We start from the raw sequence: 18,859 nt of genomic DNA, 5'->3' as shown, positions 1-18,859 counted from the left end.
GATGTGTTTGGCTGTAGTTAAGTGTAATCAGTTATTAAGTTGTCATATTTTTCTCTGTTGACAGGCATTATCAGTGTAAACTAACTCGTTCGACTTTACAGTGAGAGACCACATTTATAATCCATTGTACAAGCAAACAATTAATCATCATCAGTGAATAACTCCAGGGAATGATGACCTATAACATCGAAAACCACCGGTACCTCGACAAGTAATGGTTACTGTCATTTTAGGGCCTTGTCCAGTTTGACACGAGTTTACATGTGGAAATATTGGACTTTTGATGAATTTATCCAGCTGCAGTCTCGCGTGTTATTAGAGCAATATGCTGAACATTATAGTCTACATAATTCAAAGGATACAAAGTTCTAATGAAAAAGGCTAGGAAGTTCTCATTATTATGTATGCAGCAGATATGTTGACAAAACACGTTTTTTAAACCACAAGTCTTCAAAACTAAAAAATATACTACTTTGTTTCAAAGTCTACATTGCAATACCACCATCACTTCTATTTGAATCTGTTTCCGAACAATCTGATTGTAAATTTACAAATATAGGTTCAAGGCTTATATCCATCATCACTTACCTATCAAATTATTCTTTCTGAAGTTTCTCAGCATGCCACATAGACTGTGGCCACGCTACAGGTGGGATGTTCTCTATTGCCTCATGCCAAGCGATTCAGTGAATGTTATCTTGAATGTTTAGCCCTATCCTCTGCCCAGATTAATTCCATAGGGGACACTGACAACAACACGAACGTGGGTAAACGCAAAACTGTGAGACCCCATTCATGTGCAAGGAAGTCAAGTTTGTACGTTCTGTTGCGAGACTTGTATAAATTTACGAGCTACAGGAGGTCGGCACAAATCTGGTTTATAATGTGCTTAATATTTTTGTTTTTAAGCCAGGAAAATATATCCACTTTTCTGGTGTTTACAGGTGTTCTCTATGTAACAGTTGAATTATAACTGGCAATGACCAACTTCGAAACAAGGTATAACAAGAGTTGTGGATCACATCACAAAACTGACAGCGTTCATTTCCGAATGGTAGTCACTGCTGTTTTTCTTACACGTAAATACAAGTTTACTCTCAAAAACAAAACCAGAAGAAGAGTCAGCATGCAGAATAATTATCTGAGGACCTTGTTGTTGTTGTTGTGGTCTTCAGTCCTGAGACTGGTTTGATGCAGCTCTCCATGCTACTCTATCCTGTGCAAGCTTCTTCATCTCCCAGTACCTACTGCAACCTACATCCTTCTGAATCTGCTTAGTGTATTGATCTCTTGGTCTCCCTCTACGATTTTTACCCTCCACGCTGCCCTCCAATGCTAAATTTGTGATCCCTTGATGCCTCAGAACATGTCCTACCAACCGATCCCTTCTTCTAGTCAAGTTATGCCACAAACTTCTCTTCTCCCGAATCCTATTCAATACCTCCTCATTAGTTACGTGATCTACCCACCTTATCTTGAGCATTCTTCTGTAACACCACATTTCGAAAGCTTCTATTCTCTTCTTGTCCAAACTGGTTATCGTCCATGTTTCACTTCCATACATGGCTACACTCCATACAAATACTTTCAGAAACGACTTCCTGACACTTAAATCTATACTCGATGTTAACAAATTTCTCTTCTTCAGAAACGATTTCCTTGCCATTGCCAGTCTACATTTTATATCCTCTCTACTTCGACCATCATCAGTTATTTTACTCCCTAAATAGCAAAACTCCTTTACTACTTTAAGTGTCTCATTTCCTAATCTAATCCCCTCAGCATCACCCGATTTAATTTGACTACATTCCATTATCCTCGTTTTGCTTTTGTTGATGTTCATCTTATATCCTCCTTTCAAGACACTGTCCATTCCGTTCAACTGCTCTTCCAAGTCCTTTGCTGTCTCTGACAGAATTACAATGTCATCGGCAAACCTCAAAGTTTTTACTTCTTCTCCATGAATTTTAATACCTACTCCGAATTTTTCTTTTGTTTCCTTTACTGCTTGCTCAATATACAGATTGAATAACATCGGGGAGAGGCTACAACCCTGTCTCACTCCTTTCCCAACCACTGCTTCCCTTTCATGCCCCTCGACTCTTATAACTGCCATCTGGTTTCTGTACAAATTGTAAATAGCCTTTCGCTCCCTGTATTTTACCCCTGCTACCTTCAGAATTTGAAAGAGAGTATTCCAGTTAACGTTGTCAAAAGCTTTCTCTAAGTCTACAAATGCTAGAAATGTAGGATTGCCTTTTCTTAATCTTTCTTCTAAGATAAGTCGTAAGGTTAGTATTGCCTCACGTGTTCCAACATTTCTACGGAATCCAAACTGATCTTCCCCGAGGTCCGCTTCTACCAGTTTTTCCATTCGTCTGTAAAGAATTCGCGTAAGTATTTTGCAGCTGTGACTTATTAAACTGATAGTTCGGTAATTTTCACATCTGTCAACACCTGCTTTCTTTGGTATTGGAATTATTATATTCTTCTTGAAGTCTGTGGGTATTTCGCCAGTCTCATACATCTTGCTCACCAGATGGTAGAGTTTTGTCATGACTGGCTCTCCCAAGGCCATCAGTAGTTCTAATGGAATGTTGTCTACTCCCGGGGCCTTGTTTCGACTCAGGTCATTCAGTGCTCTGTCAAACTCTTCACGCAGTATCTTATCTCCCATTTCATCTTCATCTACATCCTCTTCCACTTCCATAATACTGTCCTCAAGTACATCGCCCTTGTATAAACCCTCTATATACTCCTTCCACCTTTCTGCCTTCCCTTCTTTGCTTAGAACTGGGTTGCCATCTGAGCTCTTGATATTCATACAAGTGGTTCTCTTCTCTCCAAAGGTCTCTTTAATTTTCCTGTAGGCAGTATCTATCTTACCCCTAGTGAGACAAGCCTCTACATCCTTACATTTGTCCTCTAGCCATCCCTGCTTAGCCATTTTGCACTTTCTGTCGATCTCATTTTTGAGACGTTTGTATTCCCTTTGGCCTGCTTCATTTACTGCATTTCTATATTTTCTCCTTTCATCAATTAAATTCAATATTTCTTCTGTTACCCAAGGATTTCTATTAGCCCTCGTCTTTTTACCTACTTGATCCTCTGCTGCCTTCACTACTTCATCCCTCAGAGCTACCCATTCTTCTTCTACTGTATTTCTTTCCCCCATTCCTGTCAATTGTTCCCTTATGCTCTCCCTGAAACTCTCTACAACCTCTGGTTCTTTCAGTTTATCCAGATCCCATCTCCTTAAATTCCCACCTTTTTGCAGTTTCTTCAGTTTCAATCTGCAGTTCATAACCAATAGATTGTGGTCAGAATCCACATCTGCCCCTGGAAATGTCTTACAATTTAAAACCTGGTTCCTAAATCTCTGTCTTACCATTATATAATCTATCTGAGGACCTTATCCTATGAAAACTTTAAAACCGCCAGTACCATCACTCATTTTCCAGCAGATATTCCTGGAATGATTCTAATTGACCCAGGTTTCATCAAGGTAATACACTGTTGAACTCCCTCCTTCTCATGCATTGTGAATCTTTATATGGGATGTAGTTCATGCTGCACCTGTCACTTCTTTGAACCTAAAGCTCTCTTCTTAACATATCAGGAACCAACTTCTTTTAAAATTCCTTACACTGACGAAGCACTTACCATTGAAGCTAATTCTCACCTGCATAACTGTAATACGTTTTTGTGATGTCGGGCATTCGCCATTCATGTGGAGTACTTTAGAACATCGTTGTTGAAACCATCCATTTGTTTTACAGGTTCCTTGCGATTTCGATGCTTTTCAGGCAACACGAAACCAACTTTTTCTACGGTTCCTACAGCTCTGACACTTTCATTTACAATTCTCTTTACAGTTCTCTTGCCAACACCACAAGACAGTTGAATGAATAATTCTGTTGTCGCGAAATACGGCAGCAGTGCAGCATATAGTTGTGAGATTCTCGCTTTAAGTTCGTTTGAGCAGTTGCCAGACAGCACCAGATAACAGCCTGTACTGCATATGCGCAGCTACAATGATGTAGGCAGCCCATGCTTGGTGCTTGCTCTGCTCACATTTCTGTGTGGAATTTCATGCGTGGTGGGACATCACATGACCATTTGCAGAACTGTGGCGTGTTCTTTAGAGGACCTAGGGAGTTGTACCTGGTGCAATTGTTTTATCAATTCTACCCAGATAAGGAACGCAAATAAGGAAGCAGTTCTTGGCATATTATTCATTTCAAAACTAGACTCCACAGCTCAAAATACCATAACATTTTGCTATGTGGTGACTTTGGCAAATTTTTTTTAATTCGTACTCTTCAATGTTGTTATGTAGCATTTCCAATCAAGTTTACATCTACGCAGCACTGCAAAAAGCTAGTAAGATGGAATACTAATTTTTTGAAGAAAACAAAAGTTTCTTGTGTAGCTTACACCAGAATGAAGGACAATAAATTTCATGACTATTTCAAATGACAGTTTATAATCTACTCCAGGAATAAATATAAAGCAACTTGCGGAGCTAAAATGATAAAACACGGTATGCTGCCAGTCTACAATTTACCATAGAATGTCATCCTATAAATTTAAGACGTAAACACAAATTTAAGAAATAACTTCAGGCCTAGAGGAAGTACTAGAAAAGTGCCTCGTGATCGAAAAACACTTTCACAGAAGGCAGATTTGTAAAATTCTGCTACAGCTGTCATTATATTTGAAACAAAATATTTAGTTCAAAACTACTGACCAAATTTGCCTGCTTAGCCAGCTTCAAGTTCGTACGTATACAACATTAAGAGATCTTACAGTGTCATAAAGGGAACTGGACATCAGAGAGTACTCCAGCCAGCATCAGAATTTCATAAACCATACTAAAATGCTTCATTCCGCTCTAATTGCACATTTCTATGTCCAGATGCACTCTGAAGTACCTGATATTCAGCGTGGAGATCCAGTACTGTATTCTCATGTTTGGTTCTTTATTATGGTATAATGTCATTCGTCCCAGAAAATTTTGTACTTGAAATTGAATGAAATTAGTGCGGAATGAAACACTTTGTTTGAAATAAACTAACTGCCTCAGCCGAAAAAAAAAATTAATAGAAGCAAATTTCTCTACAAAACTGACAGAAATAGCTTCAGTAAGACATTAATGGATGATTGCTAATAACGTGGAAATAATATAAAATCAGCAAATTGAAACTACTAACTTATTTTGGTCTTTCATGTTTATGAGAAAGTATATTAATTCACTTGATTGCTCCCGACCACAGAAATCAGTTTTGATTTCATTTGATGTGGGAGCTGTAAACGAAAAGACCAGCAATATTATGAAGACACGAAACATATACACGGGTCATGTGGGGATGGACCCCCCCCCCCTCCCCACTATAACTCAGCTTTCTCTGCGCATGCGTGAAACTGGCAGCTTGGGCACGCCGGAAAAATTTTTCCGGGTAGCATCTGGCTACTTGCTGCTGCTGCTGCTCATACGGCAAGCAGCCACACTTCAAGTAGCCAGAAGTGGGAGGAAGGCACTGCTCATACACGAATTTATCTCAGCACATGCACATGAGCCCGCTAGCAACTGCTCATATGAACCTTAGGTTGCAGGCAACTATAGGTTCGTTTGAGCAGTTACCAGACAGCGCCAGACAACAGACTGTACTGCGCATGATGACGTAGGCAGCCCATGCTTACTGCTTGCTCTGCTCATACACTTTTTGTCGCTTTTCTGGTGGAATTTCATGTATGGTGGGGCATCACGTGACCATGTGCAGCCCTGCGACATGTTGATGAGAGGACAAACAGAGTTGTACTTAGTGCAATTGTTTTATCCCACCCAGATAAAGGATTCAAATAAGGAAACAGTTCTTGGCAAAATATCAATTAAAAATTAGACTCCACAGCTCTAAGTACCATAATATTTTGCTATGGGGTGAATTTGACAGATTTTTTAATTCGTATTCAGCAATATTGTTATGTAGCATTTTCAACAGGTTTACATCTACACAGCACTGCAAAAAGCTAGTAGGATGAAATATAAATTTTTTACAAAAAAAAGAAAGAATGAAAGAAAAAGAAACAGTTTCTTGTGTAGCTTACACCGGAATAAAGGACAATAAAGTTCGTGACTATTTCAAAATGTGCAAAAAATTAACAATGTTGTCTGTGAGGCAAAGAAACTGTACAACTGACAGTTTATATTCTACTCTAGGATTAAATATGAAGCCATGTGCGGAGTTAAAATGATAAAACACGGTGTGCTGTCAGTCTACAATTTACCATAGAATGGCTTTGTATAAATTTAAGACGTAAACACAAATTAAGAAATAACTTCAGGCCTAGGGGAAGTGCTAGACAAGTGCCGTGTGATCGAAAAACACTTTCACAGAAAGCAGATTTGCAAAAATTCTGCTACAGCTGTCATTATATTTGAAACAAAATATTTAGTTCAAAACTACTGACCAAATTTGCCTACTTAGTCACCTTCAATAAATGTTTACGTATGTTCGTATGTATATAGCATTAAGAGGTCTTACAGTGCCATAAAAGGAACAGGACATCAGAGTCTACTCCAGCCAGCATTGGAATTTCATAAACCATACTAAAATGCTTCATTTCGCTCTAATTGCACGTTACTATGTCCAGATGCACTCTGAAGTACCTGATATTCAGCTTTTCATATGGTTTTCGTGATACCAATTTTCTCGGAGGTCCAGTACGGTATTCTCATGTTTGGTTCTTTATTATGCTATAATGTAATGTCATTTGTCCCTGAAAATGAAAATTTGCATTTGAAAGTGAACGAAGTTGAAAGTAGCCAATAGTGTGGAATGAAACACTTTGTTTCAAATAAACTAACTGCCTCAGCGGAAAAAATTAATAGAAGCAAATTTCTCTACAAAACAGACAGAAATAGCTTCATTAAAACATTAATGGTTGATTGCTAATAATGTGGAAATAATATAAAATCTGAAAATTGAAACTAACTTATTTTGGTCTTTCATGGTTACGAGAATGTATATTAATTCACTTGATGGCTCCCGGCCACAGAAATCTGTTTCGATTTCATTTGACGTGGGAGCTGTAAACGAAGAGACCAGCAATATCACGAAACATATACACGGGTCACGTGGAGAAGGAAACACAACACCCCCCCCCCCCCCCCCGCCTCCGCTATAACTCAGCTTGCTCTGCGCATGCATGAAACTGGCAGCTTGGGCGTGCCACAAAATTTTTTCCGGCTAGCATCTGGCTACTTGCTGCTACTGCTCATACAGCAAACAGCCACGCTTCAAGTTGCCGGAGGCGGGAAGGCGGGAGGAAGGCATTGCTCATACACGAATTCAGCTCTGCGCATGCGCACGAGCCCGCTGGCAACTGCTCATACGAACCTTATGCTAGCGGTCACTGCACATGGCGCGCCGCGCGTTTGCGCAACTTCTTGTTGAAACTAAACACTTTCGCCGTGTTCCAACTTTGGCGACACTGGTTGCATGAGTTTTGAGGTTATGTGGGTTCATAGAGTGTAGACCAACTGAAACATCAAATGGGGAATGGAGAATAATGTTTGCTTTTTGGATATCTATGCTTTGCATAGGTATTTGTGGGATTTCAGTGATGCTGATTTCATAAATAGCAACATATTGCTGCACCTGGGACCTTCATGGGTGATCATAACATAGATGGTTTGACAGTATCTGAGCTGCAGGGCAAAATTTTTTGGGTTAGGAGCACATGTACAACTGAATTAAGAAAAATAAAAGCGACTAATTCTAGATGTGGCAATGCTCTTGTCTACAAGACTAAAATCCAATCGTTCGAGTTGGCCAACTCTTTGTTAAGGATTATTGTTGACAGGAGGGAAGGCTCCACAAATGAAGAAGCTGCATTCTTTATTCAATATTCATCTATTTAAAACGTCGCAACAGTGATCCCTATTCACGTAATTTAGAATTTTGAAATATTGTCACTGTACAGATCTATTTTCAAGAGAGTAGTTTGCAAACCATCCTTTTCTTAATGCGGCCTGCTTTGAATAATTATTACTGTTAACAATAATAATTGGTGTTAATGAAAAAGCATCATCACCAACTAAAACGGCATCTTATAACATGCTGAGTGTTCTCGATTGTTATGCACGCTATATGATATGTAGTTTCAGTTCTGGCAACATTGCTTCGTGCATTACAGTATCTTTACTCCTTATGGCGTAATTAACTCTACTTAGAAGAAACGTGAACAGTTCTGGTGACATTCTAAGATAACTGGAAGAACTTCTTGGGTCTTCCATTATAAATAATTTCAGCAAGGATGCTGAGCAACTCCAATCACGAATCGAAACACGTTTCTTATTTTTTTCTTATGTAGCGATTCCATGCAACTAGATTGAACTCCATCACAACTCGTGCAACGTGCAGCTGCCAAAAGTTTCATTTCAGGCATGACAGAGAGACCCTCAAAACGACAAAACTTAAGTGTATACTGGTGGCGCCGTGTCTACAATCAAACATGAAACCATTTGCGTGCAACTCATTCCTCCCAACGAGCTATATCAGCAATAGCAACAAGCAGCCAGATGCTACCCAGAAAAATTTTTCTGGCACACCCAAGCTGCCAGATTCACGCATGCGCAGAGCAGTCTGAGTTCTAGTGAGATGAGGGGTAGTCTCCACGTAAACCGTGTTTAGTGATTTTGCTGTTTCCTCTTGGTTTACATCTCTCACATCAAATGAAAACAAAACGGATTTCTGTGGCCGGGAACTATAAAGTGAATTAAAATACATTCACATAATTATGGAAGGCTAAAATATGTTATTAGTTTGTTTTATTTCCAGGATTTAGCCAGTCTTGCATTAATTGCCGTGCAGAACGATGAATTTATTTTTGTTGATTTGCTAAAAAAATTTTGACTTTAAATCTTTCCCGCAGAGGCAGTCAATTTATTTGAAACGCTATTACTAGTGTCAAGTGTTCCTGGAATTTCAAGTGCACTTTATGTCCTGGGGCGTATGGCATCATGCCATAATAAAGAAGTAAACATGAGATAATACAGTACTGTTAATCCAAGCAAATTTGCATCCTGAAAACCACAATGAAAAGTTTAATATCAGGTTGGGGCCTACTTCTGTGTGAATCTGGAAATACAAGCCCTTTAAGTTGAATTATGCCTTTTTAGTATGGTTTACAAAATCCCAATGCTCTCGGAGTATCCTCCGATGTCCTGTTTCATTTATGACGTAATTTAAGATCTCTTAATGCTATATACATATGAATATACGGGCTACCTGCGTCATCATAGCTGCACAGGCACAGTAACGCCGTTTCCTGGCTCTGACAACAGCTGAAACGGATTGTAACAGGTCACGGGAAAACATTGCAATTGGTGGTTTGAAAAGCGTTACTTTCAAAGTACATTTCATATTATACAATATTCCTTGTCCGAATGTGCTTTGAATTTATCAAATCACAGAGTGTTTGATCCTCAGCTTAACACCTTGAGGGCCAGTCACTTAGAAGAATTTCGAGCCCAGAACACTAGGCATTCAGGTCATTACTTAACATTTTGCTGGCACATTTGTGTGATGTATCTAAGTGCAACACATGCAAAAAGACAAATAGTATACTTAAAATCTTAGTTTTTCTTGTAACAGTACTATGTAAATTCAAACCATTAACTTTCCATATTTGTTTGTTCGTGCTTCTTAACAGTCATGTTGCTATAGGCTGACTGCATCAACTGTCCTATTCTCTAAATCACTACACATGTGACACATCTTCTGAAAGACGAAAACCGAATTTCGGAAACCGTCTTTCGCTGTCATGTTTACGTGTTAAGGTCTGAAACGGATTTGCTAGCCCAGTTAACGACGGCGCCTGGAAAACAACTGATATAGTTCAAGTCAGCAGAATCGCTATTTCCCTTCGAAGTGTAAACAGCTTCAATCTAATGCTTCTACTTATCCTTTACTGTGCAAAAAGCCACTCCGTCAATATTAGCGGGGGAGGGGGGGGGGGGGGGGGGGGGGGGAACGAAACCTGAAAGCCCAAGCAAGTTTCAATGCCGGCTGTGTTTTACATAGGAGCGAAAAACTATTGCGGAATTGGAAAACCGGCAACCAGAAGCGGATTTCCAGAATCGATTTTGAAGTGTTTATATGACCACCCAGAAGCGGTATTAGGAGATCGGTTTACGAAATCCGCTTTCGGGAGCACCATGTAAAGTGGTGAATATCTGTTATCATTGGCTGACAAGATCACACGACATGAGCTATGATTGGCTTACAAAAGCGCTTCGCAATCTCGTTTTCAAAGCATCAGAAACTTAACGTTCTGTGTTTGGTGGAATTCGACTATGTACTTACAAAAGCGCATTGCAATCTCAATTTCAAAGCTTCAGAAACTAACAATCTGTGTTTCGTGGAAACATCAAAGATCTTTCGAAAATGCAATCCTGTATCACTTTCCTAAAGTGGTGGGAGGTTCTACACCAGTTTATAAAATCTTAACCATTCAAAGGACTGATAAGTTTTACGATTCCGAGGGAAAGTATACCGTCACTTAACACAGAAAAAGCATATTTTCACGCAGGAGAAAGTGTATGTTTTAACCGGGAAATCTGGGAATTATTTTTTGTCCTTGTCCGCGTATACCCCCTGGTAAAGGGAATTTAGTTACATCCTGTATGCCCTATTCTGAACGATTTCCGAGATACAACTCATTTAATGTACGTTCTTATTTATTTTCTGTGTTCTTGAATACATTGTCCGGTTTACACGTGCACAATGATTAGTGAACATTACAACATGTGTTTTACAAAATATTGATTGAAGAACACATATTTTTAACATATTCACCTCAAAGCATTGTCATACACGTAACATTACAACTGTAGTACAGGTCACAATAAATGAATACTCCATTGTCAGCTTCAGTACATTTGTGCACTCTTTTGGAAAACATTTTGTGTTGCTTGTCTGAGTGCCTTTTACATGCACTGATGAGGACAGCAGCATCTGTGATGCGACAAGCAATTCACATTTTGTTTGTACCCCTAAGACTTCATCCAACTTCAGAAAGAAAAATCTAAAGGCATAAGGTCTGGCGATCTTGATGGCCAGTAAGTTGCACTACCACTACCAATCCAGAGATTAGGGTAAATGAGGAGCTGAGGGGCTCTGTCATGCTGGCAGTATATTGCAGTCTTCATGGCCAAAGGAATGTCCTCAAAGAATTCCTGAAAAAAAAAAACGCAAGTAATTCTGTCCCATCATTCGCTCTTCTAACATTACTGGACCTATCAACATGTTACCAACCATGCCATATCAAACATTGATCAATAAAAGAACTTGGAAATTGGTTTTCATTGTAGTGTATGAATTTTCTTGCAATCATCGAAGTCATATGGCATTGTCACCAATGTGAAGATTGTGGACACACTGTAAGTGAAATGAGTACAAATTTTCCACACATAATGTTCATCATGTATGTTTTTGTGTGACGTTGATATGTGCAGAAAGTCTCCATATGCTGATAATAGGATTATGCTTCATCATTTCGACAATGTGTTGCTGTTCCTGCAGAGATTGTTGAACTATATATTCAAACTAAAAATGGAAACTTTGAAGAATACCTGTTTCACACAGTGTGCTGAATACTTTAGTAAACACTTCACAACCAAGAATTTGGCTTTTTAGAAAGTGCCAACAGTATTCTTTGACAATAGCGGGAGCACTCCCGTTGTGGGATCTGTAAACATACATAATGTCTGCGTGTTCTTCATTAGTTTAGATGTGTGGCATTTTAGCCAGCACATGTAGAAATACAGTTAACCAATGCTTCTCCTTGATACCCTCTCAATCAATCACACTACTTCACTCGCAACACACCGTAATCAACTATACATCCAGCAAGCTAGTTTAATACCAGATACACCCTGAGCATAGAGTTGAAAACAATGTTGGTTGGGCTAGAATAAAACAATAAAAAGGTTGTGTGCCACTAGCCCAAAAACAAATGTGCATTAAATATTCTTTATTTCATTAAATGTGTTCTATCACAGAAACCATTTGGCATAGGGCATATGTCCATAGAAACTTTTTGTTGTTTCAAATGAGCATTCATGTCATATCCCTGAATAATTGCCATTCCTCCTGTGAAACAAATCTCTTATACTGCAAGCTCTTTGCTTTCCATGTTTTGAGATCTGGTAGATCAAAACAAGAGAATGAAAGTCTAGCAAACTTGGGCTCTAAAGTGCAAGAGTCACACAAGAAGATACCCAGAATAAAGAAGCTTTTCAATCTAATGCCCATGGTAACCAGGAGAAGAAGGGAATAAAGAAGACCAGAATAATTTGGTCTGAAGCAAGAACACAAGCTCATAGCAAAGAATGAGAGAGATATGGGCACAAATACTGCCAACCAACATTTTTAAGTACTTTGTGCAGTTCTAAATAGGCTCGTTCACTTTTTTTATGTAAGAATACACTTGAGATTTATTTTTCAAATTTATGTGCACAGAATACATCTTAGAAACATTCTAAAACAACCAGACTTTTGACCTATTGTTATGTGATGTAATGTTCTAAACTACTCCAAATAGAACATCCAAACAGTACTTCTGTATAATGTACATTTCATGATTTTAAAATACAAAATGACAATTTAGAATAGGAAAACATGCTTCCTCAAGGTAGTGTTTGCTCTCACAGTTAACAACATACAGTCTGTTGACTACTATTCTTATGACCTCACAACAACATGTCACTAGCAAATGACAGTTATATGGCTAAAGGAATTTATGGAGATGGAAAGTTTTATGTTCTCAGCCAAAAACCTTAATGCTGCAGTTTTACAGAACATTTCTATTATTGTGACTTGATTATATACACTTGATTTGTTAGTCTTCTATACTATGTTGTTGCAATGTATTAGACAAAGTCATCAATAGGGACGTAGGCTGGCCACAAGAGCATTTCAGTACCATCTCTGTTACATGATTTGGCAAATGTATAAGATCTACCATCATTGCAGACCCAGTTGCTCATCCAGTAATGAAACAGATTCCTAGTACACATGTGCAATTAACAACTCCTTTTGAGGTTGCCTTTTAGATTTGATGTGACAGATATCAATATTTTCCACTTAGTTGAAGTAGAGAACCTTCATTGGTTCATTCATTCGTGTTCTGTAGATCCCATAAATAAGAAGAAACTTAAGTAATAGTGATTGAGTCAAATTATACAGAAATTGTAAATTAAAAGACAACACAGAGTAGCTTGTGTACCATTACTTTCAGAAGGCAAATTTCCAAGTGCCGCCATAAAAATACTTAAAAGTGAAAATATTATATGAGTACCCACCTTCTGAAACTTATACTTCAGGGGAAAGTTGGAAAGGAGAGGCATCTCACTTATACCCCATTTTGAGTGACCCATTTGTTATTAATATGATGAGAGACCAAGATAAAGCTGAAGGTGACAGATAGTACTTCGATAATCATTGTGTCAGTTTAAAGAGAGTGAGTGAATTGTGGGTGGGGGAGGGGGGGGGGGTGAGAGGTGAAGATAAATGTAAATTGCCCATGGGGTGTAGCAGGCACTCAGGTCCCTTGACTGAAGCTGTAGAAAATGCTCGAGAGCTGGCTACTAGGTATACCCAAGGTAGAAAGTTCTTCCGTGCCCATGCATGCACTCAGCTAGTTCAGTGGTGGTCATTCCGTTAAAAAAACCTGTGCCATAAACATAAGTTAGTCGGTAACAATTTCTCTGCCTTTGATGTTTCTGGCTTTACGAGTGGTGGGCCTACACTAACTGGTACTAGGTGGGTGTATGGGTAGGTTTTTCAGTGGGAATGGTTGCAGATATTTACCTTGGGGAGGAATAATGGTATGCGACTGCTACATGATTTTACAAGGATATTATGGAGTTTAGGAGAATTCTGGAAGGCAACAATGGGTGGTGTGGTAAAGATATCAGGGAGTAATGAGTAATGTGTTTCTGGTGTGGGTTTTACTTCTTGACAAAGTAGGTGCTTCCTAATTTTTTTGAAAGTGAGAGCTGTGTTCATTGGAGAGTGAGGATAGGAAACAGCCCAAGAGATCCATTTTTAACAAGGTCCGTAGGGTAGTTGCATTAGTGGAAAACCTGGGAAAAGTTATTGAAAGATATGACGTTGGCACAGAAAAATTTTCCACCAATGCCTAGCCAGTAATGAAGGGAGTGTTTTACAAGGAAGGGGTACCCTCTGAGTACTGGAACATGGAGGAATCCCGAGAAATATGCAAGTAGATATAGCCACCATTGAAAATTGTCATGCGATTGCCAAATTGGAGAAACATCCAAGAAGCAAGTGAAAGATGGAATAGCTGGCATTGAGGAACAAGTAGATTTGTGTTTTGCAGATACGTTATGTTTTTACCGTGAGAAAAATATTAATGTTTTATCATTTTTAAATCTCTCTCAAATTATTTTAGTAAATGCTCTGAAGACTTCACACATCATCATGATAGAGCATTTTGTCTTTTGATATAAGAGTACATAAAGTCTGTTGTAAGGGTATAACTATTTTTTTGTAGATATTATGCATGCTGCATTGTATCTTGTATTCTTACTGTGTTAGCCGAAAATTCAGGAAGTGGAAGCAATTATGGAAATCGGAGCAATCAGCGCAAATCCAGCCGTCAGGATAGAAAGGACAGAGCAAGAGAAACAGATGATGAAGAAGTTGATAGAAAGAAGAGGAGGGAGGAAAGGATCAGGTATTAAAGCTGTTATATTATTCACAATATATGTGTTTTCCCTTTATTCAATACAGTTTAAAGCTGCCATTCTTATTCTTTGACCAAATAGGAGCAAATAAATGATACTTTTATTTTAGGGAGAGAGAGGAGAAAGAAAAGAGAAGCCCTTCTGTCCGACAACGGAGCAAAAGCCCTAGACCTCGCAGAAGGCAGCGAATTGTTCCACGTTACATGGTTCATATACCGAAAATGGCACTTGATCTGTAAGTTCTTTTCATTGAAACTGCTATGATGTAATAATTAAGGCGTTACTATTTTGCAGTAAGTTAATAGCATGTGAATAATATCTGTGGCTTTGTTTGAGTCGTATGTGCTTTGTGTGTTAGAGAGAGAGAGAGAGAGAGAGAGAGAGAGAGAGAGAGAGAGAGAGAGAAGAAATTGGTTATGATTCCTAAGCAATTAGCTCTCTTCCAAAGAAAGCCAAACTTGAGTGGTAGATAAGGATGTACTGAAGGCATTGTACATTATCAGATGACTAACCTAACCAAGCACCACCTATACAGATGTGTGTTAGAAAATTTCTGAGCTATGAGTAATGGATTCTGAGGCATTTGCCATGTCATACTGCAAGTGTTCATATTTCAGTATACTAAACAGTCATTGCATTGCGAAATGTGTTGCTAGAACATTAAAAAAATGCTTTGTCAAAGTACATAAGTCACTTGAGATAAGCTTCAGACTGCCCTGAAGATTGTTGAAGACTAGTTTCTAGAAATTAACTCATACTTACTGCTACCATTGGTGTTGCATGTTCCGTGAATAATGATGTGGAGTAAGTCAGTTTACAGAATAAAATGGCTACATGCTGACCATTTACAGTTGATTGTCAATATCAGTGAAATTCGCCACCAGTTTTGGTATTCCACTGTGCCATAATCAGTTCCCTGCATAATAAAAGAGTATACATGTAGTGTATATCAGAGTGTACAAAGCAAACTCACAGAAACTGACAGGTAATTATGTTGTTGTTGTTGTTGTTGTTGTTGTGGCCTTCAGTCCTGAGACTGGTTTGATGCAGCTCTCCATGCTACTCTATCCTGTGCAAGCTTCTTCATCTCCCAGTACCTACTGCAACCTACATCCCTCTGAATCTGCATGGTGTATTCATCTCTTGGTCTCCCTCTACTATTTTTACCCTCTACGCTGCCCTCCAATACTAAATTGGTGATCCCTTGATGCCTCAGGTAATTATAAAAAAAGTTAAAGCTACAAAATGAAAGTAGTGGCATTAAACCATATCTATGTGTACATCCAGCACAACAGAATAAAATGTGTACATATTTGTTATTCTTCAGGCAGAAGGGTTGAAGAGAAAAGGAGTGTGAAGGAAAAGGACTGGAGAGTTCTAGGAAAAGGGGTATATTTTGGCAACAATATGCATATTTACAGCCTAGGTACTGTACTGTTGATACGATTAGTTGTCATGGCATCAAAAATGCAGCTTGATGCAAAACCCAATGCCAGATGACTTATTCATAGAAAAACAGCATGCAAAGTGCACAGTAAGAATACTTTATATCACTTAATAGGTCAGCACTACCACAGTGAAACAAACCAACAAGGATCTCAAGTCCTACTTAACCAAGGGGAGCCTCGAAGTTCTATTTCCCTGGGAGTGGAAGGCAATACACTAATTACCTATCTATAAATGACGAATCCATTTAAATAATAAGCCATAGTGGGTTGTGTCGTGATAGGTAATGTGGGTATGGAAAAGATAAAATGTAAGTTAGTGTCCAAAGATTACCATATCATCAAAGTTGAATCCCACTAAATGAGTAACGTATTTGCGTGCCAAAGGGGCACAGATTGTGCACAAAAAAGAGTTTATTGACTGGAACCGTATATTTAGATGGGTTGCCGACGTGTTAAGTGATATAAAGGATACCAAATCATATTGTTTTATTTTGGTTTGCTGTGTAACCTAGGCCCACAAAGTATTTGTGAATATTGTTAGCATGCTCTTTGTATGCTGTTTTTCTCTTAATATGTCATCTGCCATTGGGTTTTGCATCAAGCTGCATTTTTGGTGCCATGACAACTAATTATATTACCAGTTGTGATACTACCTAGGCCGTAAATATGCATATTATTGTACTTCATAGAATACAGTGTGTCATTTTACTTTAAATGAAGATAGGTCCTCATATATACCAGCGGGTTCTTCATCTATAAGAATTACATAGGATTGTACATTTAAAAAAAAAATTGAGCGAAGCTCCCAATTATACACTGTCTGTCTCTGATGTTTTTAATGTTTTTGCATATTCTCTTGAAAATCCGTGGTGTTAAAGAATATTTTGACTAACAAATATGAACATATTTTTTTCTGTTGAGCTGTATGTACACAGAGATTTGGTTTAATCCCACTACTTTCATTTTGTAGCTTCAACCATTATTATGATTACCCGTCACTGTCTATAAGTTTGCTTTGTAGGTGAATTTCATTGATATTGACAATTACTTAACCATCTGATGTCCTCTGTCCATGATGGATCGAGAGAGAATTTACAGTTGAGTTCACACAAAAGAGCACAATATGTAGTTCAATAATACAAGTATTATATACAACTTATGCATTAGATTACCTGTTAGTTTCTAAAGAATCTTTCTTCTGTATGACAGGAGAAGTCACCCATAAGGAACAACTTACTTTCAGATTAAATTTTGCTATTTGTCAGGTAATTAATATCCATGAGTAAATGAACAAAGAGTTGGGAAACAACAGTATTCACCCCTTTTGGAGCTAAAGTAAGTTTTAATCACAAATAAAGCAGGACATTTTTTTCTGTTTTTGTAGTTTTGAATGTAGTTATTTGTTCAGAACTCTGATGGGTTATTTACAACGAATTTCATGACAGAGAATTTGTACTGTGGTGCGATAATTAAAATACCTCCGTAAACAGTTGTCTGAAAGGTAATCAAGTGTGGGCACCATGTTTCATTTGTCTCTCCCCAAAACTTGCAATAATGTGAAGTGCAGAAGTGGCTGGAACTAAGCCAGAATGTCAAAAATACAGATTTGTTTCCCCAATTTAAATTCTAATCATTGTGTCAGAAATAAATGACCTTTGCTTGATGTGGAAGCAATATTGAACTTTGCAGTAGTCCATTGATGATTTCCCCCCCCCCCCCCCCCTCCCCTCCAATCGAAAAAATATTCCCCCATCCCACCTTCAGTTCACAAATTATGAAGTGCAAAATTTTGCTTACTTTTTGTTAGGTATGACTTGAACTGTCTGTTAGCAGTATTATTAATTCCACTTCGTCATATTTGAGGATAGGGCAGGCCATGCTGAGGTGGGGGAGCAGGAAAGACATAACCTTTCATGCTCGCATTGCAGCACTACACATGCCTGCTATTCTGGCAATGCATCTACAGTCTTTTGCCTTTTCCTTCTTCTCTCCACTCTCTTTTCTGCTGCTCGCATCAGATGCACATCCACAGGGTCCATAGACAGTGGCCATGTGTGAGTGAGTTCAGCTCGAATGAGTGTGTATGTGTTTCCTATTTCCAAAGGAGGACGTTTTTGTCTGAAAGTTTAATGTTTAGCAGTCTTTTCACTGTGCCTGCCTGCAACTTAATGCCTTCTCTCTGTGGTAAGTAGCAATCTATCCTTTTCATAATATCATTATTGTTAGTCCATCCGGGACTTTCCAGTGTTTGGGAAGACTAACAGACACAGTTTTGTTATCTAATCATTGTAAAATATGGTGATTGAACATATTGACAGCATTAGCAGTTGAACAACCTGTCTGAAATCAAAATTGTGGTATGATTTTTAGTACCAAAATAGGTCAGTATACTGAAGTATATCATTTACCCAAAAATTCTAGAAAATGATATCATGAAACAGCTCAATAATGATTGGCATCCCTCCTGTCACATTTTTTATAAATGTGTTTAACAGATTCATATATTTTAATCTCTCTAGAAAACAGACTCAACTTAGTGTCACATTAAATGTTACCATTAAATCCATATAAACTTTTATATTTGTGAGGTTTTGTTATTGTCTTAATTTCAGATGGAGAAGTGAGTGAGAGTACG

The 18,859-nt window shown here is 38.3% G+C and overlaps 1 protein-coding gene across 2 annotated transcripts in view; it reads left to right on the top strand.

Annotated features, from left to right (window-relative positions):
* The window catches only part of LOC126250230 (cell division cycle and apoptosis regulator protein 1-like), a 259,454-nt gene that overhangs the window by 100,527 nt on the left and 140,068 nt on the right, over positions 1 to 18,859 (top strand). For both annotated transcript variants that reach the window (XM_049951541.1, XM_049951542.1), the window contains exons 7-8: positions 14,628 to 14,766; positions 14,886 to 15,011. In XM_049951541.1, the coding sequence (XP_049807498.1) occupies positions 14,628 to 14,766; positions 14,886 to 15,011 (265 nt within the window). The remainder of the gene's footprint in view (positions 1 to 14,627; positions 14,767 to 14,885; positions 15,012 to 18,859) is intronic.

The sequence above is a fragment of the Schistocerca nitens genome, chromosome 1, assembly GCF_023898315.1.
Source record: "Schistocerca nitens isolate TAMUIC-IGC-003100 chromosome 1, iqSchNite1.1, whole genome shotgun sequence".
NCBI lineage: Eukaryota > Metazoa > Arthropoda > Insecta > Orthoptera > Acrididae > Schistocerca > Schistocerca nitens.
This window is presented reverse-complemented; position numbering and strand designations above follow the sequence as displayed.